Genomic DNA, 21,445 nt, shown 5'->3' with positions numbered 1-21,445 from the left:
CAGGTGACAGCCACAGATGCAGACAGCGGCACATTTGGCTCCCTTTCCTACTCCATTGGTTCTGGCATCGGCAGTGTTGTCCCCACGCAGTTCAGCATCGACAAGCACACGGGGCAGCTGTGCACTGTGCAGCCTCTGGATCGTGATGAGGGCACGTCTGCCTATGATTTCACCATCACTGCTGTTGATGGGGTGAGTGCCAGAGAGGCTGCGGGGATGCGATGCTGCTGATTCAGCACTGTTGTCACCCCTGCTCTTTGCACCATCTCTGACCTGGTCCTTCCACAGGGTGGCCTGAACTCCATGGTGTATGTGAAGGTTTTCCTGGAGGACATAAATGACAACCGGCCGGTGTTTTACCCGCTGGAGTATGCTGCCAGTATCAGCACACAGAGCATGCCAGGTACAGCTGTGCTGCGTGTTACTGCCCACGACAAGGATGAGGGGCTGCACGGGAAAGTGACGTACCGCATTGTCCTGGGAAATTCACCCCCTCTCTTCTCCCTCAACAAGGACACAGGTGAGAGAGAGCTCAGGGGGCAGCCAGAGTAGGCAGCAATCAGAGTGGTGGGATGCGGGCAGGTGTAAAAGCCAGCCTGAGGGTCACTGCTTGGCAATCTCAGCAGTGCAATCTGCCCCCAGAATATGTCTGTTCCTCTCCCTGCCACATCTTCCCTGCCCCGGCTTCTTGAGCCTCTGGCAGCCCCTTCCCAGACTCAGTCTCTGACCTCCCTGCTCTGTTCCTCATCTTCCTTCCTCTCCCTCATTCCCCATTCCTGACTCACTGCACCTTTCCTTCTGCATGCTGCTTTGCCCCATCAGGCTGTATCCTGCTTAGTTTCTTGTCCTTGCCCAGTTCCCTTCTCTCCCCTGCTCAGTTTAGTCTCCTTCCCTATAACTCTCTGTCGCACTCAGTCCCACCTTTCTCATTGGCTGCAAAACATTTGCTTTGGCCACCAAAGAAGAGCAGTTTCTGCTGGGGAGATGACTGCATGGGCGTGTGATGCAAGGGGCAAGACAGGAAGGTGTCCTGTGCTCAGCACAGGCATCGGGCTCTCTCCACACTGGTCCCCAAGTTCCCGGAATGTGTCTGGGGTGAGACAGGCCTACCAGCCATCCTAACACAGGGCCACCTCCTCTGTAGGACCTGTCGAGGACAGTCCTTCACTTCTACATTTCCTCCAAGAGTGTCCCCACAGCCTAGATCTCACCTGCTGTGACCCTCACCCTGCACCCCACATTGGAAGCCCTAGTCCCTCCTTTCCCTCTCCCAAGACCTGCCCTCTGGCTCGTTTCCCCCAGCCCTTACCACTGCTTAGCTCAGGGCTGGGCTTAAGGTTGAGAAAGGAAGATTTGGGGAGACTTTCCCAGGAGGGTTCCTCTTCTTTGCTCCAGTTCTTCCACGGTGAGCTCTCCCCTGCGACGCACGTTGTTTGCTGCCCCCTTAGGTCTTTCTTTTCAGACTTATGGTTTGGCCTGTTCCCTTGATGCCAGATGACAGGCAGGGGTGCAGGCATAGTGCCCTCTGAAATGCTTTCTTCCCTAGGTGTCATCTCCCTTTCATGGTCCCTGAGTGGTAAAGCTAACACCCTGGTGCAGCTGGTGATCTCTGCCCAAGATGGTGGGGGCCTACAGGCACAGCCAAATGCCCGGGTGAATATCAGCATCGTGGAGGGCACAGTCTCACCTCCTGTCTTTGAGCAAGCTCAGTACTTCTTCACAGTGCCTGAGGACGTGCTGCAGGGTGCCAGCGTGGGAGCTGTCCGGGCCCAGAACCCTCCAGGTATGGCCTTTTGTATGCAATCACTTTCCCTGTCCCGGCATCATCTTGAAGGTCCAGTACCACACTTCCTTACAGAGCAATCCTGTTCTGGGAGCTCCATGCACGCACAGAGGTACGCACATCCAAATGTGCACCAGTGCGATTGTCACTCAATTCAGCGCATGCTCTTGTGCACACACTTGTGCACATGCACCTGTGCATACATGCACATGTACACAGTGCTACTGTGCACCTCCCGACCAGAGTCTGCTGCAGACAGCACTGCCCAACCTGCTGCTGTCTGTAGGGGGCTGAGGAGGTGATCTGGGTACACAAATCATTCTTCCTGTCTTCATTTCCTTGTCCACAGGTCATGCTGATGACATCTTTTATTCCATCTCCTCGGGGGATCCTCATGGCTACTTTACCATCGACTCTGCCTCCGGGCAGCTCCGCACCAGCCTGCATCTTGATCATGAGTCCCAGGCAGTCCTCATTCTGGATGTCCAGGCCCGAAGTGGTTCACCTCCTGCCTATAGCAACACACGTGTGAAAATCTCTGTGTCAGATGTGAATGACAATGTGCCAGTGTTCCCAGCCCCCTCCGACTCCATTCTGCTGCCAGAGGCCACAGAACCCGGGACTACAGTGTACACTTTGCAGGCCGAGGACCGTGACAGCGGTGCCAACGGTCAGGTGAATTTTGAGCTGGTGTCAGGAGGTGATGGCACCTTCAGTGTGGAGCGCTCATCAGGGGCAGTGCGACTGATCGGGGCCCTGCAATATGAAGCCAGCGCAGCCTACAGGCTGGCCATCATGGCCCGAGACAGCGGCATTCCCCAGCTCAGCTCCACATTCACGCTGCTGGTGCATGTGCAAGCCGAGCACGACAACGGACCCATCTTTGACACACTCACCTACCGCGTGGAGGTGCGGGAAGGTGTGCCTGTCTCCACCCGCTTCCTGCAGGTGCGGGCCCTGGCACGCGATGCAGAGTCCATGACCCTTACCTACCACTTGCGTGCAGATGGGGATGCTGCCAGCTTTGGCATCATGCCTGAGAGTGGTTGGCTGTATGTCAAAAGCGCACTGGACCGGGAGACGCGGGACCTGTATGTGCTCACAGTGCTGGCCTCGGCAGGAGGCAGTGGTGCAGGCGGGGAAGCCCGGAAAACAGGCACCAGCACTGTACGGATCAGCATCACTGATGAGAACGACAACAGCCCTCGTCTGAGTGAGGAGCGTTACTTCTTCACTGTTCCTGAGAATCAGGCTCCTGGTAGCAGTGTGGGGAGGGTGATGGCAAGTGACCGGGATGCTGGGCAGAACAGCCGGCTCACCTACCGCCTGCTCCAGCACGATCCCAACTTTCTTATCCACACACAGACAGGTGAGAGACTTCCTGGCTTCCTAGGCTGGGGCTGGCTGGGGAGAAAGCCCAGGGCAGGTCAAAAGTGATGCGGGCCAGGCCAGTGCCGCAACAGAATATTCATCTTCCTACCCCTGTGGTGCTGGGCTCCCCAGCAACGAACCTGAGCACAGACCCTTCTCTAAAGAGGTTTTTGGGCTGAACTGTGTCCCCACTTCTCCCTCACAGGAGAGCTCAGCACCAAGCATAGCCTGGACCGGGAGCAGCAGTCCAGCTACCAGCTCTTGGTGATCGTGCAGGATGGGGGAGCACCACCCCGCAGTGCCACAGGAACCATCTATGTCACTGTGCTGGATGAGAATGACAACGCTCCTGCTTTCCTTCACGTGGCCAGTGGTCAGGAGCTGCCCGTGCAGGTAGGGGCAGCAGGCTGGAGCCCTGGTGAGGCAGGGGTGTGATAGCCTCTGGGTTTGGGAGCAGGTGGTTCTGCAGGAGGAAAGGGAGTGGGCAGGGGCACCCAGGAGAGTTTCAGGGTGGGAGATAAGCAGGCATAAGTTGCATCCATGCAGTAACCAGGGCAGTCTGGTAAATCTGATCAAGATGTGGTAAGATGGGCACGTCCTTGGGAAATACAGACGTCCCTGTGCACAGAGCAGGTGAGGACTGCAGAGGGCTCTGAGACCAATAGGACTGACCATCAGGCAGAAGCTCTTGGCTCACATATGCCTGCAAGGAGGGAAGGCGAAAGGGAGTCCTAAATCTGACCCAGCAGAGCCAGGGGTAAAACACTTGCGGTCAGGGAGGCACAGGGTGCCATTAACTTCTAGGTCTCAGGACTTTTGGTATAGCCACTCGGCTTTCTGGGTGGTCAAGAAAGCACTGCCCAGCTGGACTTTGCACTCACAAGGGTTTTCTGAGAATCTGCTATGGGCCCCAGCCCAGCTTTCCCTCTCAGCATTGTGTGGTGGCAGCAGTCACCTGGGCATTGAGTGTGCTGCAGACCGAGTTATGTCTGTGCTGCTCAACAGAAGTGGGTGAGGACCAACCTTCCACCCCCAGCTGGCTGCATCTGCTCTGCTGTGCCCCTGTGGAGTGGCATGTGTGGCGAGGGGTCGCTGGAGCCGGCCGAGTGGCACTGGCAGCAACAGAGCAGGATGGGCAATTGAGGCCCTGTCCTCATCGCCTCTGCACAGAGTGGGGAGAACCTGCAACCAAAAGGATGTGCTTGCTCTGCATGTTGCTGCACTTCAGGCAGTGTGCTCAAAGCCACTTGCACTGTGCTGGGTTTAAAACATCACGGTGATTGCAGCCTTTCTCTGTCACAGGTCCTGCCTGAGACACACACCAGAGGCAGGTCAGAGCAGGCAGGACTATATTGGCAGGTCACTGCTGCACCTGGGTGGCCATCAGCACAGGACCCTGGGGATGCTCTGCAACTCCAGGCAGCCCTTCCCTGTTCATTACTTTTTCCCTTCCTGTTTCAGGTCACAGCCATCCCTTGCCCAGCCGCCTTCTTGCATGTCCAGCTGGCACTCTCTGCTTGCAGAACTGTCTGGCAAGGCTTGGCCTGGATGAAGGCATCTCTCAGGGCCTGGTGGAGGCAGAGGAAGGCAAAGCTAGTCCTGTCCTCTCTCTGAGTAAGACTCTCGCCTTTGAGTCACTCCTGCAGGACAGGGACAGCCAGCCGTGGCATTGCTGAGACTGCAGCTGAACAGGCTCTGCAAAATGGCATTGCTCACACTCTCTGTCTGCAGTCTGCTGAGTGTCCCATCTCCTGTGCGGGGACACCCGCTACACATTCACACAGCAGGCTCAGCAATTGATTCCAGTGTTTAGGGGCATGAAATGTTGGGAGTGTCCTGCTAGAGCTCGGGAGGTCTCTTCTCATACAAAGCTACCACAAAAGCATACACATCCTTCAGGAGACAGAGCAAGGCTGGGACAGATTTAGAGTCCTGAAGGCAGGTAAATGCTATGACAGTTTTGAACTAAACAAATATTTGGGCACTTTGGTTTGAAGCTCTCCTGCTACAAACACTGGTAGAGAAGGGTGAAGCACAGGAAGAGGCCACTGTTAATCATGATTTAGGTGTAGAAGAAAGTCTTGGAGATAAAAGTAAAAACTGAATGATAAATGCAAAGCTCAGTGATGTATTGCAGACTTGCTCAGTGAAATATTCATATTGTTGTTCATTAGGCAAAGCAGAGGGATGTCTCTGTATCAGCACCTTGCTTTAAGCATCACCTGGAGGGGTATCTCCCACTGTAGGGTTGCGAGATGAGTTTGTCAACCACATTGGTAACACACTGGCAGGACCAGCTGGTGTTCACGCAGGAACTGCAGCAGTAATGGATCCTCCCAGGGAATGATTGCTAGGAAAGGGGAGAGGGAGCAAAGGGAAGGAAGAAGTGGTCTGTTTTCACAGAGGGGGGATGTCACTGGTGGGTGCCTAGGACTGCTGCTGGTATCCTTGCTATTTAGCATTTTCATATATCCTCCAGAAGAGGTGATTGGTTTTTGATGTTACTGGTCTATTCATAGTAATAAAGGTTAGGGCTCCCTGTGAAGAACTGTAGAAGGATCTTGTTGTTCTGATAAATTAGCAAAGAAGATGGGAGATGAAATTCACTGTTGCTAACTGGAAAGTGATACACATAGCAAAAATGAATTTCACTTACACAGTGGTGGGCTCTGAATTGGCTACTTAAGTTTAGGGAGCAGATTGGGGCATCGCCATGAATGCTTTGTGAAAATGTCAGCTCAGGGCTCAGCCACAGTCAAAAAGGCAAATCAAATGCTGAGTTTTATTAGAAAAGAAACAGAGAATGAAAGAAAACATCATTACCCTGCATCTCAAATTCTGCACACACTCTCTGCCCTGCCTCCATTCCACTAAATAAGCAGTAGTGCTAGAAAAAGTTCAGAAAAGGACGTTAATGTGATCTCCAGTAGATAATGGTTTCCATGCAGAAAGAAAATACTTGAACATTCTTTGGCATGGAAGAAACTGCAAGAATATAACAGAGGTGTGCAGTGAATGGCACAGAGAAAGTCACAGGGAAATTAGAAGCTGCTTTTTTCACAATAGAAGACCTAGGCAGCTCCATAAGGAATGACCAGGCAGCAGGTTTAAAATAAACAAAGGCAGTACTTTTTCATGCAGAACATAATTAAATTGTGAAATCATTGCCAAAAGTTGCATGGGTTCAAAATTAGATGAATTCATGGAAAGAAAAAAATCCATCAAAGGCTGTTGAACAAAAATATGATCCGTGGCTCAGGAAGTGACTTAGCCACAGACTGCTGGAAGCTGGGAAGGTTTCACAGGAGGATTATTCCATACGTGCCCTATTTCTTGCATCTTCTCTATATATCCACTGCCAGTCACTGTCAGAGCTGTGCCAGTAGTTAAGATGGCTCTCTGATCTTTGAACCAAGCTGGTATTTGTAACAACCTTCTTGGAGGGTGGACATCAGACATCATAAGCCTGCCTGGTAGCAATTTTATGAAGGCTGAGGTTTTTGCAGAGGCAAGACCACTTCTATTGCTGTTTATTCCTCTGTTTGTGAATCTGAAATGGCATTTGTATGTGGAGCCTGTGTGGATGCTGCTCATTGAACTCCTCTGCTGAATCACTGCTTTCCTCAGTTTGATTCCCTGTGGAAGAGGAGTGTGACCGTGCACGCGAAGCAGGAGCCCCTTGTATCCTGGTTGAGGGCAGTTAGTGGCAGCGTGGGGGGCAGGCCCTGCCCCAGCCTGTTACAGAAGAGGGGTTGGAAGGGGCGTCCTAAGCATGGCCCCACTCAGAGGTGTCCATGCAGACACTCCCTTTCACAAACAGCCAAGCTATATTTAGAAGGTCTTCTGCCTCCATCACTGCTGTGAAATGCTGTTCCAGATTCCTTGATCTGGTGGTTAGAAACCATTTCTTAATTTCCAGCCTAAACTAATTTCTGACCACTTTATACTTATTTGTTCTTGTGCCAATATTGTGTTTTTGCTTAAATAGCTCTTCTCTCTCCTTGGAATTTCCCTCCCCTCTCCCCTCAGTGTTTACAGAGTGCAGTCACATCACTGCTTGGCCTGGCTAAACAAGTCCAGCTCCTCTGGTCTCCCCTCCTGAGCGCCACCAGCGTGGTGCCAGCAGCTCGTGCAACAGCATTGACACTTGCCTCCTCTCAGGAGCTTGCAGCCTCTTTCCTTGGATTCTTGCTTGGATTCCACTTGGCTTTTTCATAAATGCATTAAAGTGGTACCACACAGAGATCACCTAGCACAGCCGGATCTGTGAGGATGATTTGTGTTGTGGCATGTGCTGATAGGATGTGAATTTGAGGTCTGTAGCCTCAGGATGTGAATTTGATGTCTTCTGGTGTGGAAGGGACTGCAGAGTTTGTGCCAGCTGGGGAACCTGCTCTACCAGTGAGGTTTGGGTAGGTGCTGGAGGAGAGACAGGTCTGCCAGCAGGCATGGGTTGTTTGCTGAGGGTACTCCCAAAAACTGATAGGTGGTGAGGGGCAGTCATGGGGATGCGTCCATTTCTATAACTATCCAGGAAAGGTGCTTGCATGCAATGCTGTTACATGTGGTCTCTGTCAGGAAGCTGGTAACTCACCTCAGAATGTGGGGTTAGCTGAGCACGTGCATAATTAATGTCTTGATGGTACTGTGATGCACTGGCATAAAATGGTCTTAAGTGCCTACAGACCGGCAGTCAGCAGTGCTAACTAGGAACAGAGGAGAGAAGGGAAAAGCCCTAAGAGTCCAGGTGTCCGAGCCCAGGAAGAACTGCCAGCTGCATTTCCAGAAATTGCAAACCTCCCTGGGCTGGCTGGTGGGAACTGAACATCACCTTCTGTTGACACGGTGACTGGGCTCTGAGCCTGTCAGTGCTCACACCTTTGCATTTGCAGCTGAAGGGGTCTGTTAGGGGCTGCAAGAACTGGGACTGTTGTGGAGCCCTGGATTTTCCTAGCTGTAGAGGTTTTGGGTGTAACATGGGTGAAATAGTGTCCTCCCATCACCCTGCAGCTCACTGCTGCAGCATGCCCCAACACTGCTAAGCTGGTTGTTAAACAGGGCAGAATGGGAGGAGGGCTGCCAAGGCAGAAACTCCCTTTGCCAGCTTTGCTGCAGACCTTTCCATGTTGTCTGGCCTCAGGCACAGCCTGTGGGTCTTGCCAGGGGGTCTGTGCCTTGGGTGAGGTGCAGGACTGGTGTAGGAAGGTGCAGATCCTGTGCCATGCTCGGGGGTTTGTGGTGGTAGTCTGAAGGGTGTCCTGTGCCACTCAGCTGCTCCCTGGGCTGTGCTGCAGGTGCTGGAAGAGAAGCCATCGGGACTTCTAGTCGCCTCCCTGCAGGCCAAGGACCCCGACGAGGGTGAGAATGGGACCATCATCTACTCACTGATAGGTATGAGCTGCAGAACTGACTAATTGATGCTGCTCTCTACCTTGCAGCCATCACCCTTGTGGGCAGATGGGTGCCTGCTGCCCAAGCCCTGCCACACCGCACTCCCTCCTCCATCCCTACCTGCCCCCTGCCCTCCTTCCTCTCTGCGTCTCCCTGCAGCATTTCACCTTCTTTCTGCAGGAGCCTGGGCAGAGCGTTTCACACTGCACATGGCTACTGGAGAGTTGCGGACTGCCACAGTTCTACGCCGGTCTGATCGTGCTGAGTACATCTTCACTGTGACAGCCAGTGACCGGGGCACGGTGCCTCGCAGTACGTCAGCAATCATTCGCATTCAGGTATCCAGCATCCCAGCTCCCCTTGTCCCTGCACCATCTACCCCTCGCTTGCCCCTTGGAGGACACCATCCAGCTACTTGGCAGCCTTCCTCCCCACCTTGTCACCCTCCACCGCCTTCATCCCAGGGCACTCTCTGCCCTTGCTCAGCTGTTGATCCAGCCATAAAATCTGTGTGGAGAACCTGGGACGGGAAGGGATGGGTCTATCTGCCACTGTGCATGTTCTCATTTGTAAAGTGGTCAACAGCATTAATAGTAAGAAGTTCTGTCTTTTCCAGACTTGGACAGCCATCCCTGTCCTAAATATGCTGTTGCAGAGAAGACCTTAGAGGTCCCCTGCACAGAGAGATTAATTCTTCCCACCACCTACTGAAAACAGTGTTCCTGACAGGCAGGGCATTCTTCAGGTCTGTGTAACTTTGGCACTCACTGTCTGATGTATTGGCCCAGAGAGCCATGTCCTTTCTCTGTTGTTAGTAATGAGCTTCCTTTTACAGCAGAGACTCCGGTTTCCCTCTAGTCAAGGCACTTTCACAGTACACCATTTCACATATTCCTGTCCCTGTTCTTGCAGTTCCCAAGGCCATTTGACTCTCCTTGTTTGATATTCTGCTGCTTCTCTGTGCTGGCAGTGCCCTCTAACATCGTCAGCAAGTTCATAACATACTCAGCTTTCTTTTGCCCTTGAACCTATCAAAAGTAAATGTCAGCACCAAAAGCCATCTCTGCAAAGGCCTGCTGATCACTCTCCTTGAGCCAGTCGATCTTATAGTCCTTTCCATCACACAGCCATACTGGTACTGTGCCTATCCCCAGTTTAATGAGTGATCTCCCATGTGCTACTGCATCAGAGCCCAGCTAAAACCCAGACAAGTTAGATACACTGCATTTCCTTTGACTTTGAGGAGACAAGCACCAGACACATCTGCCTTTAGCCATTCCACAATACGTTTTATATAATTTCCTTTTTATGCCATGTCTGTAACTGTTCTTTTCATTAGAGTTGTTCTACAACCTTCAGAGTGTTGAGGCCAGGCTGGCAGGCTGGTTGTCCCTGAAGTGCTTGTTTGCATCCCTATAATGTAGCTATTTGCTTGACAGTCGCTAGTTTTGATACCCCTCTGGGCTGACAGTTTTGCTGTATTCTCTTTTTCCCCAGCTCCTTGACATGAGTGCGCTGAGTTCTTCAACACGTTTTCCCTTCAGATAACACTATTGCTTTTCATGCATCCTCTCTCCCATCCACAGGTGCACCTCATCCCCAAATTAACTTCAGTATGTTTAATAAAAGTAGTGATAGTATTTATTTATCTTTGGGTCATACTGGATTATCTTTCTTCTCTGTGCCTCTCATCTGGATGAGTGTTACCTCTTTTCTTGCCCACTCTGATGTTTTGCAGAATTGTTTCTGCTGGTGTCTGTTGCCTTTGCAGTATGTAACACAATCACAGAATCACAGGCTTGCGGAATTGTTGAGGTGGAAAGGCACCTCTGGAGGTCATCTTGTCCAATCACCCTGCTCAAGCAGGGCCATCTAGAGTCAGTTGCCCAGGACCATGTCCAGGTGGCTTTTGACTGTCTCCAAGCATGGAGACTCCACCACCTCTCTGGGCAATCTGTGCCAGTGCTTGTTCACCCTCACAGTGAAAAGTGTTTCCTGATGTTCAGAGGGAACCTCCTGTGTTTCAGCTTGTGCCCACAGCCTCTGGTCCGGGCACTAGGCACCACTGGGAAGAGCCTGGCTCTGCCCTCTTTGCACCCTCCCTGCAGGCATTGATATACTTTGATAAGATCCCCCCTGAGCCTTCTCTGCCCAGTCAGCGGCTCTGTCTGTCCTTACCTACCCTAGCTCCCCAGGTGAAGCTCGTCTTTCACCCTGTCAAACCCGCACTTATTCTCAGTATGTTTTTCAGGTTGCTATTCATCTGTTAGGCCACAAGAGCTGAGACCTTGCCTCCCGACACCTGCCCTCTGCAGGCCCCATGTCCCTCTCTCCACTGGCTCCCCGATAGGACCTCCTGGCACACAGCATCCTGGCGCGTGCCCCTCACTGCTGCCTCTCCTCACAGGTACTGCCGTCCTCCCGGGTGCTGCCACGGCCTGATGCCACTGTGCTGACGCTGCACCCTCTCGAGGGGGTCAAGCCAGGGTCTGTGATCGGCTCAGTGGCACCCCCAGATGCCCCTGCGCGAGGACAGCTGACCTACACAGTGGTAGGAGGCGGTGGGGATGGCACCTTTGTGGTTGACAGTGTGACAGGGGAGATTTACGCTGCCCGGGAGTTGGACTATGAAGCTGGGGCACGGCACGTGCTCCAGGTGAGTGCTGAGGATACGCAGCACGGCTATCCCTCCAGCCGACTGGTGCTGGTACAGATCCATGTGCAGGACTGCAATGACCAGGCGCCCACCTTCCCTGAAGATCCCATCACCATCGTGGTGCCCGAGAATGCCCAGGCTGGCTCGTCCATCTTCACCTTCCAGGCACTGGACGGGGATGGTGTGGGTCCCAACAGCCAGGTGCGCTATGCCTTGCTGCACCAGGAGCCCCCTGAGGCTCCCTTCCAGCTTGACAGCCGCTCGGGGCTGCTGACCCTTCACCAGGGTCTTGACCGGGAGGCTGCTGCCTCCTTCCTCTTGGTGGTGGAGGCCACAGACCAGGCCCGCAACGTCAGCCAGCGCCGCTCGGCAGCTGTCACAGCCCGTGTGTTTGTGACTGATGAGAATGACAACGCACCCGTGTTCCTCTCACCTGCTGCTGTCAGCGTCATGGAGGACCAGCCAACAGGGTTTGTGGCACTGCATGTGGTGGCCCAGGACAATGATCTGGGAGAGAACGGGCGTGTGAGCTACTCATTGCGAGCAGGCAACAGTGACGGCCGCTTCCACCTTAACCCCAGCACTGGTGAGAGCCCAGGAGGATGCAGGGTGGGCGGCAGGGACACTCGGAACGCGGGGGCTGAAGAGGGTGCAGGGATACATGGGGATGTAGCATGGTGCACAGGAGGAGGGCGTGGGCTGGGGAACCTGGAGGAGGGAGGCTTGTGGGGTGCGGAGAGCCCCAAGCATAGCACCTGGTTGGCATGATACTGCTGTCTCTCTTGAGACCTGGCTGTCCCTGGCTCACCCCAGAGCCTGCAGCCTTGTGATAGCTCTGTCCTGGGAACAGTCGGCCCTGGTGCCATGCGGTCCCAGCTCGCCCCTCTCCCTGTGTCTGCAGGCGCGCTCTCCATTGTGCGGGCTCTGAACCGGGAGGAGGTGGTGCAGCACAACCTGACTGTGGTGGCCATGGATCACGGTTTCCCACGCCGCTCTGCCACACAGCTACTGTCCGTGCTGGTGCTGGATGTCAACGATGAGGCTCCCACTTTTGAGAAACCTGAGTATGAAGCACACATCATGGAGAACTTGCCAGCTGGCACCCCTGTGCTGCAGGTGCTGGCCACAGACCGGGACCTGGGTGAGGATGCAGGGCGAGGGTGAGCTGCTCAGTTTGGTCAGGGGCCCTTCTGGAGATGCAGCACTCAGGACTGGGTGAACTCTGCTCCCTCCCACCTGGTTTGGAGAGCCTGGCTGACCATGGAGGAAAGGATTGTCACCTGGCCTGGAGATGAGAGATGGGCCGAATCCTGGGAGAAGCTGAGAATGAGAACAGGGGCTGTGATTCCCTCTGCTCCCCAAGACAGTGGCCTTTGTTCCTTGGAGGTTCCTCGGCCTATCTTCCCTTCCACAAGCTGGGCTGGGCTGGGACTTCCTTCCACCACATATCTCTGCTCCAGCTTTACTTGCCAGGGAGTGAGATCATCCTCTCCCACAGCCTGTGTGACCCCTGGGTGGGAAGCCTGGGAGGAGGGAGGTGCAGGGCTGTGAGCCAAATGAGAGGCTGCTGGGGTTGCTGCTGGGCTGCCCTCAAACCATGTTCCTCCCTGCAGGTGCCAATGGGCAGGTGTCCTATGGGGGTCTCTCTGGGGGGCCGTTCTTCATCCACCCACAGACGGGGCTTATTGTCACCACACATGGCCTGGACCGTGAGGAGCAGGAGCAACACGTGCTGATGGGTAGGGCTGTGCCGGTGCATGAGAGGGGTGCAGCAGATGTGGGGGTAGGGAGCACAGGGGAGGCAGATGCATGCTCCCCACTGCTGGGGTAGGGCAGTATTGCAGGGGGGGCAGGCCATGGGAAGTGATAGAGGTTTGTGGGGCACGCAGGGTTGTGGGGTGGTTTGAGCATGCAGGAATGCCAGTGATCCCATGCCTGGCTGTCCCTGTGATTGTCTGGGCATTTGCGTATGACAGCCTTGATAGTAGCTCCCAGTCAGCAGGGTAGCCTGCAGTGCTCTTGTGGTGTTCCTGCAGTCTATGCACAGGATGGTGGCCTGCCCCCCAACCTCTCCAAGGCAACTGTGCGGATAACAGTAGGGGACGAGAATGACCATGCACCACACCTAGAGAGTGAGTCCTGCTCTGTGGAGGTCCCTGAGAACCAAAGCCGTGTGGCACTATACACCCTGCGGGCCACCGATCCTGATGGAGGCGAGAATGGGCGCTTGGAATACCACGTGGCAGGTGAGGTGCACAGGGAGCTCTGTAGCTTCTTTCTCGGCAGTAGGTAAAGGCTGTTCACGCTGGGTTGCCCGTGGCTCTGGGAAGCATCACCTGTGGCAGTTCCTGTTCCACTTCAGTTGTTTCCTGCTCCAAACCACATGTAGCTGCTGCCACCTCTTAGCCCTCTAGTTTGTCTGCCCCCAGTAAAGAGCACCCCAAGATCTGGACAAGCTGCACTTCCTCATTCCCCAGGCTCTTGTCTGGTTCCTCAGGCTTGGACTAGTTCCATACCTCTCTTGGCTGCTCTGACCTGTTGAATTTACAGGTTGCTAAGTGAGATCTCTTTGCTGTTATCATGCCATGCATTATCTGGGGGCTCCTTGTGGCAGCAACACTGGCCTGTAAGCTGTTGGAGCCAGTTCTTACACACACAGACACACACACACACACATACACACAGAGCTGGACCAAGGAAGTTCAATCCCCCTGGGGCCTTACAGAGAACAGCTCACTCCACCCTTCCTGCCAGGCCACACCGGGATGGACTTCATGCTGTCCTCTCTGGGCAGCATAGGGCAGGTCCTTCCTTGTACCAGTTATAGTCATGCTGTCTTGTTCCCTCTCTTCTTTTCCAGATGGAGATCCTGGGCAGGATTTCAGCCTAGACCCAGTCTCCGGTGTCCTCTCCACTGCACGTGCTCTTGACCGGGAGCAGGTTGCTTCCTACAGCCTCACAGTAGTGGTGCAAGACCACGGAATCCCCCCGCGCAGTGCCATCATGTCAGTGAATGTGCGGGTGTTGGACCTAAATGACAACGCACCTGGTTTTGCTCAGGCCACCTATGTGGTGGAGGTGCCAGAGGACTTGCCTGTTGGTGCCCTGGTGCTGCAGCTGGTGGCTGAGGACCCTGACGAGGGCACCAATGGGCAGGTCTCTTACTACCTGGGCAATGAGTCACTTGGCATGTTCCAGGTCGAGCCGCAGAGTGGGCGCATCAGAAGTGCCCAGGCGCTGGACCGGGAACGCCACCCCAGTTACAGCTTCCTGGCCAAGGCTGTGGACTCAGCACCGTGGGAGCCCAAGAGCGCAGCTGTGCGTGTCACGGTCACGGTGCGAGATGTCAATGACCACGCCCCTGCCTTCCTGCACAGCCCACTCACTGTCAACTTGTCCCACCACACACCACTCAAGCAGGTCGTGGCCACCATGAGGGCAGAGGACAGGGATGCAGGTGCCAATGCCTCCATCCTCTATCGCCTTGCCACCCCCAACTCTGCCTTCGCAATCAACTCCTACACAGGGGATATCCAACTGCTGCAGCCCTTGGGATTGCTCAGCCAGCGCCAGCGGACACTCTTCATCCTGGCCACAGACCTGGGGCAACCAGCACTCTCCTCTACTGGTGTGGTGGTGATACATTTGCAGGAAGAGCCCTACAGGGGGCTGCGCTTTCCCCGGAGCACCAGTGATGTGGCCCTGCCAGAAAATGCTGCCCCAGGTATCAGCTGGGCAGAGTGACCAGCCAGTACTGGAATGAAATGGGACAGGACAGGAGGGGAGGTGGGTGCTGGCCTGACAAAGCTGTGGGAAACTCAAACCAGGGAGCACTGCGGGGCCTTGGGAAGCCCCATTATGCTTTGGGTAGACCCAAGGGACTGCAGGGTCTGACTGGTGTCCAGGCTGTTCAGGGTGGTCATCCCTTTGGGTTTGCTTCAGGGTGTTCAGATCACTCTAGGTAGTCACAGGTGCCCAGTTGCTCCTGGAAGGTCTCCAGGGGTCACAGTGAGACCATAGAGGGGCCATGGACAGGCTCCACGAATCCTGGCTCCCAGCCCAAAGTTACCATTAGATCTTGCTTCCTCTGGCAGCAGTATACTCAGGCAGAGCTGTGTTCCTGTGGTACAGCATGTGCGGCCCACACACCACCCTGACCCTCTCTGCCATCTGCCCCAAGACTCTGCTGCCCCTTCACACTGTTTCACTCTCTTCCAGGCACTGCCGTGGCAAGCATCCAGGCTACGCACACGGGGGGCTCTTCTGGGCGCATCACGTACAGCATCGTCAGCGGCAACGAGAAGAATGCTTTCCTTATCCAGCCCAGTTCAGGTACAGCACCAAGACCACCTGGGGAAGCAGCAAGTGGGAGGCCACCTATGCTCTGCCAATGCCTGCTCAGCTATCACAAGGCTCAGAGCCCCCCCCAAAGGCACAGGAGCACAGTCTACACCTCTATACAAGTAAAATTAAATAGTGTTAGTATTTGGATGTGGACACTAACCTGTCATTGTCCAGAGGTTGCTAGCACAGCTCCCAGCACAATTTTGGTCCCTCCTAACTGGACCTTTCCCCAAAAACTCCTAGGCCCAGTGCAGGAGTTAGCAGAGGCCAAGACCATTACTAAGATGCAGTCTGGGTGCATCCCCTGCCTTAGACGGCAAGTTCAACCAAATGACACATCCCATGTTGGGGCCTCAGAGCCAGGCACCTGAATTGCTGCACTTTATTCTCTGGTGTGCGTGAAGCTGCTGTGACTGCAGCACTGCTGTGGATTCATGGCTGTCTCTGTGCAGTCCCAAAAGTGACAATAAATGGGGAGCTACTCACTGTCCAGTGGGCATTCTAAGGGAGCCCTCCCTCTGCACCAGACTGTGCCCTGAGCCGTCAGCAGGTGCTGAACATACCAATGGTGCTTGTGAGTGGCTGATAACCCAGGCAGAGCAGTGAGGCAGGTTGGAGGGTGTTGCCTAGTGACACTAGGTAAGCTGGCATTGTTTGCACCACATGCTTCAAAGGACAGCCTTTGAGGGCCGCACATCCCTTGGCATCAGGGAAAGCTTGGCTGAAGGTAGGGTGAAGGGTGCCTTGGTTGGTGGTTGCTCTGTAGTTTGGAAGAGACTGGGTATCTCCCAGTATCGATACAGGCTGGGGGTTGAAGAGATTGAGAGCAGCCCTGCCAAGAAGGACTTGGGGCTACTGGTGGACAAAAAGCTGGATGTGAGCTGGCAATGCGCGCTCACCAGAAGGCCAACCGTATCCTGGGCTGCATCCAAAGCAACGTGCCTAGCAGGTCGAGGGAGGTGATTCTGCCCCTCTGCTCTGCTCCGGTGAGATCCCACCTGCAGTACTGCAGCCCTCAGCACAAGAAAGACATGGACCTGTTGGGATGGGTCCAGAGGAGGGACACAAAAATGATCAGGGGGATGGAACAGCTCTGCTATGAAGAAAGTCTGAGAGAATTGGGGTTGTTCAGCCTGGAGAAGAGAAGACTTTGGGGAGACCTTATTGTGGCCTATCAGTACTTAAAGGGGGCTTATAAGAAAGATGTGGATAGACTTTTTAGCAGGGCCTGTTGTGACAGGACAAGGGGGAATGTTTTTAAACTAAAAGAGGGTAGATTCAGACTAGATATAAGGAAGAAATTTTTTACAATGAGGGTGGTGAAACACTGACACAGGTTGCCCAGAGAGGTGGTAGATGCCCCATCCCTGGAAACATTCAAGGTCAGGTTGGACGGGGCTCTGAGCAACCTGATCTAGTTGAAGATGTCCCTACTCACGGCAGGGGGCGTTGGACTAGATGACCTTTAAAGGTCCCTTCCAACCCAAACTATTCTATGATTCTGTGATATGAGAAAGTGAGTCCTCAGAGCCCAGATGTCAAGCTGGAGCTTCTTGTTAAAACCCTGTTCTCTTGTGCCTGCTAGATGATTGGGTTTGGGACAGGATCCCAGGCTGACAGAGATCTTTCTGACATTGTGCTTGTGCCCTCTGCAGCCCATGGCCACTGTGCAGGTCCTTGTGAGCCACCCATGGTATGGCACAGCATGCAATCTGTTGGCACCATGATTAAGTACTGGCCACTGCAAGTCACCCGTGGGCATGGCAGGAAATGCTGAGCCATGCATAAGTACCCATCTGAAATCACAGTGCCCATGGCAGCCTAGTGTCACCACGCATCCCCTCAGCTGCCATACAGGCTCCTCAGCACACTGCACTGTGCTGCTGCTGCAAGCAAGCCACAGCATGGGCACTGAGAGCACTGTGGAGAGGCCAGACCAGCTCATGAAGGGGGTCCCAACCCCCATTGGGGCATGGCCCCACTGAGTCCTGAGGAACCTGAGCTGCAGCTGCAGGTTTCCTGCTGCAGCCTTGCATCATGGCAGCCAGCCAGCACCATGCTGAGCTGCCCCCATAGGACTGCCTGCACCCTGGCTGTCCCAGAGGGCCTGATGCCACCTTGCACAAAGCCATGTGCACAGCCTGACCGCAATTCCTCTGTCACCTGGTGCATGCCAGCACCCAGAGTAACCCCCAACCCCAAACTGAGCTCAGGAGTTGGCGCTCTGCAGTTCCTGAAACCCAGAGTCAATGGGCAGGTGTACTACAACCCCAGTCAGGCTCACAGAGGTCTTTGACTGTGGAGAGCTGCTGTGCCCAGGCTCCCCTGCATGCTCTCAGGCCCAGGGATTGTTGCCTGTGAAGGAGCAGCCTTCGCACGCTGCCGTAGGAGTGTGTCTGTCTGAAGCCGCCATTCAGAAGTAAGCATTTCATAGCTATGGAGCTGGGTGAAAGCTGCTATGTCGATGAAGGAGGGGCTGACAGGATGGCACCCTGGCCAATTCTGTCTGGTCCCTGAACCAGCACCCAGGTCTCTGAGCCAGCAGTCACCATGCTCTTATGTGTACCCAGGTCTCTCAGCCAAAACCTGCATGGCTGCCGTTATAGCCTGGGGGTGAAAGCAACCCCAGGTGACTCCCAGGCTGCCCATGGGGTTGCCAGAGCCGTGTCTTGTCCCGTCTGTCCAATTCAGAGCCAGGCTGTGCAAGAAAAGCAACTGCTCACATCTGCCCAGTGGTCTGCTCCTGAGCAGACCTGGTGCAGCACTGCAACACTGCAGCAGCTCACAAATGAAACCCTGTGCCGACAACACAGCTGGAACAGACCTCACAGAGCCCTTCTCCTCCTCCTCGCTTTTCCACCCAGGTCTGCAGGCAGACCCTGCACACAGGGACCATGCTCCCCGGTGTGGAAGGCTGAGACCTGTGAGGTCAGTCATGCAGAGAGGTCCCCTGTCCCTGCTGTCCTGGGTAGTATAAGCAGGGCTCTGCTACACCATGTGTGGCTGTGACACTGGTCTGCATGGCAAGCTGCCATGCTGTGCTGCAGCAAGGCCTGATGGGGTCACAGAATCACATCCCCCCCCCGTGATCCCTTCCCTTTGCATTCCTTCATCTTGTCTCTGCTCGAGCCATGGGTGCCAGAACACTCTGGACGTGTCCTGGTTGCACCTCGGTTGCACCTCAGTTGCTGTGGCAATACCACTTCATCTCAATGAGGAAACATTTCCCTTGGGCAAAGTGCCCAGAATACAGGATTTTTAAAACATGTCGCTCCTTGAGTCCCGTTTGTCTGTCTGTGAGACACTGCCCTGCTTTCTCCCAGGGCAAAGGGCTGCATGCTGCAACCAGATACGGGGTGCTGGAGCACCACAGTGAGGGAGGTCAAGAGGGGCTGGCACAGTGCTGCTCTCCTGCCCTGTGCCAGCTGCCAAGCAGTGTTACACTGGGTCCCTGTCCTTCAGCTCTGCTGTGACGATGGGCCAGTGCATGGGCACCAGTCCATGACTGTCCTCAGCCATCCCCAGGCTTATCTCCTCTCTAGGGAGGACCAGAGGTGATGTCCACAGGAGCTGTGTGAGAGCTTTGCATTGGAGAGCATACTAAAGTGCCTGCTGTGGACAAGACCAGAGCAGGGGAATGTCACAGGAGCATCCTCAGCCCCATACTGTGGCACCTCAGGCTCTGCTGCTTCTGTCCCAGGCAGGAACAACCCTTCAGAAAGCGGACTGCTGCTGACTGCTTTCTGTGTATTTTTTCTGGGCCAAGCCAGCCCTGGGGGCAGGGCCTGCTCTGGCAGCCAAATGGTGCCAGAAGGGCAAGGGAGCACAGCCGGCTCCCAGCCCTTGTGTTGCAGGAGGTGAGGACCCAGCCGTTCTCCAAACCAGGCCGCCATGCTGGTAGCTGTGCTTTCCATTCCTGGATGTATGGCCTGGTTTCAGCTTTGTGCATTGGAACTCATGTTACCATGCAAAGCTGGCAGCGGAGCTTTTATGCAGGAGCTAAGCTTGTCTAAGGCCACCTAGCTCTTCTAGATGCCTGATACTGCATCCCTATTGCTGACCAGTTCACCTGGTGGTTGCATATAGATGCTGAAATAGGCTGCAGAGAAAATGAGGCTCTACAGGACTCCCCAAGGCAGGAATTCAGCCACAGGAGCACAGTTCCTCCTCATTACATTTGAATGCATGCCTGTAGGAATGCTGCCAGTCATTTTAGTATATCTCTTTGGATGCCCTGCACCTTGGGTGGGACAGCAATACCTTGTCATTATGAAAGCCCAGGTGCAGAGTTGCTCAGGAGGATAAGAATGTATGTTTGTCCTCAGACCCCTAGCAGAACTGCTGGCAGTTCCTACAGTGTCTTTGTAAGGATTTGACCTGGACTAATAGCTGCAGTTAGGTGACTTTGGCTTGGAGCTTGATGAGCTTGTGTAGCAGTATGGGGCTTGACATAGGGCAGTTCTTTTTCAAAGTGGCCATACCTCAGATGGTGTCTCCATAGTGGGAAGACTATTGCATGCTCTAATGTAAGTGGAAGCTGTCTGTCCTGAGCAAGGTGCAGGATTTATCATCCAGGGCAGTTCACTGGGACTGTTGAGAAGGCTGTCAGTTTGGAGAGGGCTCAGAAGACCTCAGTGTGTTTGTTCTGTCTATTTGAGAATGGATGGATGAGCAGAGGGATGGACTGAATGCAAGAGAACAAAAGAGAAGATGACGGATGGATGTGCTGGTGCATCACTCACCCCCTCTTCACCCACCCCATCCTGCTGTTTCCCTGCTCCCAGGTGCCATCTCAGTTCAGGACTCCAGCAGCCTGGATTTCGAGGCCAGCCCCCGGCTGCGCCTTGTGGTCCAGGCAGAGACAGCAGCTTCCTTCGGCTTTATGGCCATAAACCTTAACCTGCAAGATGTGAATGACAACTTGCCACGCTTCCAGCTGCAGAACTACGTGGCGTTCATCTGGGAGTCACAGAGCTATGACTCACCAGTCATCCAGGTATCACTGGGGGCACAAACAGGGACATCTGGGACCCTGGCCTGCCTCTCTGCTGGGCTGAGAGGGTGGGGGCCTGTGCCATGGGCCTGGGGCCTACGGATAGGTCTAGCCATGGAGGGCTGTGGTTTGCAGGGCTCCACAATTGCACTGCTGAATCTCTCATGTGGCTTTGCAGGTCCTGGCAGATGACCTGGATCAGGGAGCGAATGGGCAGGTGACTTATGCCATCAACCAGTCCCTGCCAATGACAGGCTTGTACCACATCAATCCTCAGACTGGCACTATCACTACTGCTGCCATCCTGGACAGGGAGATCTGGTCCCAGACGCGGTGAGTGGAGCCAGACTAACTTGTGCCGCAGATCTGAGGGTGGCATAGCTGTGGAGTGGCATCCCCAAGGCTGCGGAGGATACCAAGAGGATACCTGGTGCCGCCCAAAGCTGTCTTAGCCCTGTCTGTAAAATGTTTTTGCCAAACAGCAGGAACCTAGGCTTAGTGTTAACATGGGGAGCAAATGGTATCGAAGGCATGACAGATGGCCATGAGATGAGCCGGTGCTCTGTTCAGTCTGGTCTCAGCAAATCTGAGAACATTGTGAGGGGGGCAGTGGACTCTTTTCAGTGGCTGCATCCGTTCCCTTTCCTGCCTGCTTAATCCAGACCACATATGCTCAGTCCCTTCCCATTCCCACACATTGCACCCTTCTGCCCTGCCACACATGCTCCAAGCACTGCCCTGAACCCTTTTGCAAGTCCTCTTGCATTCAGCCCAGGTCCTCTGCGCTCCTCACAATGTGCACACACTCTAGACATTGTCCAGCCAGTCTAGCCACATGTATATGAGATAATGGCAAACACTACACACAATGAATTTAAGTCTTCCCCTACCCTTTTACACATGCATG

At 54.3% G+C, this 21,445-nt stretch overlaps 1 protein-coding gene across 1 annotated transcript in view; it reads left to right on the top strand.

The window, feature by feature from the left end:
- Nucleotides 1-21,445, top strand: part of DCHS1 (dachsous cadherin-related 1) — a 50,464-nt gene that overhangs the window by 21,002 nt on the left and 8,017 nt on the right. Inside the window, exons 2-16 of the mRNA XM_075140694.1 lie at nt 4-192; nt 289-520; nt 1,547-1,783; nt 2,133-3,152; nt 3,360-3,547; nt 8,449-8,545; nt 8,726-8,883; nt 10,953-11,787; nt 12,103-12,342; nt 12,815-12,940; nt 13,238-13,447; nt 14,062-14,925; nt 15,420-15,533; nt 20,330-20,541; nt 20,717-20,871. Coding sequence (XP_074996795.1) covers nt 4-192; nt 289-520; nt 1,547-1,783; nt 2,133-3,152; nt 3,360-3,547; nt 8,449-8,545; nt 8,726-8,883; nt 10,953-11,787; nt 12,103-12,342; nt 12,815-12,940; nt 13,238-13,447; nt 14,062-14,925; nt 15,420-15,533; nt 20,330-20,541; nt 20,717-20,871 — 4,877 coding nt within the window. The remainder of the gene's footprint in view (nt 1-3; nt 193-288; nt 521-1,546; nt 1,784-2,132; nt 3,153-3,359; nt 3,548-8,448; nt 8,546-8,725; nt 8,884-10,952; nt 11,788-12,102; nt 12,343-12,814; nt 12,941-13,237; nt 13,448-14,061; nt 14,926-15,419; nt 15,534-20,329; nt 20,542-20,716; nt 20,872-21,445) is intronic.

Source organism: Calonectris borealis, chromosome 1, assembly GCF_964195595.1.
Source record: "Calonectris borealis chromosome 1, bCalBor7.hap1.2, whole genome shotgun sequence".
Classification (NCBI taxonomy): Eukaryota; Metazoa; Chordata; class Aves; order Procellariiformes; family Procellariidae; genus Calonectris; species Calonectris borealis.
The sequence above is the reverse complement of the archived record's forward strand: the minus strand, read 5'-3'. Positions and strand labels throughout refer to the sequence as shown.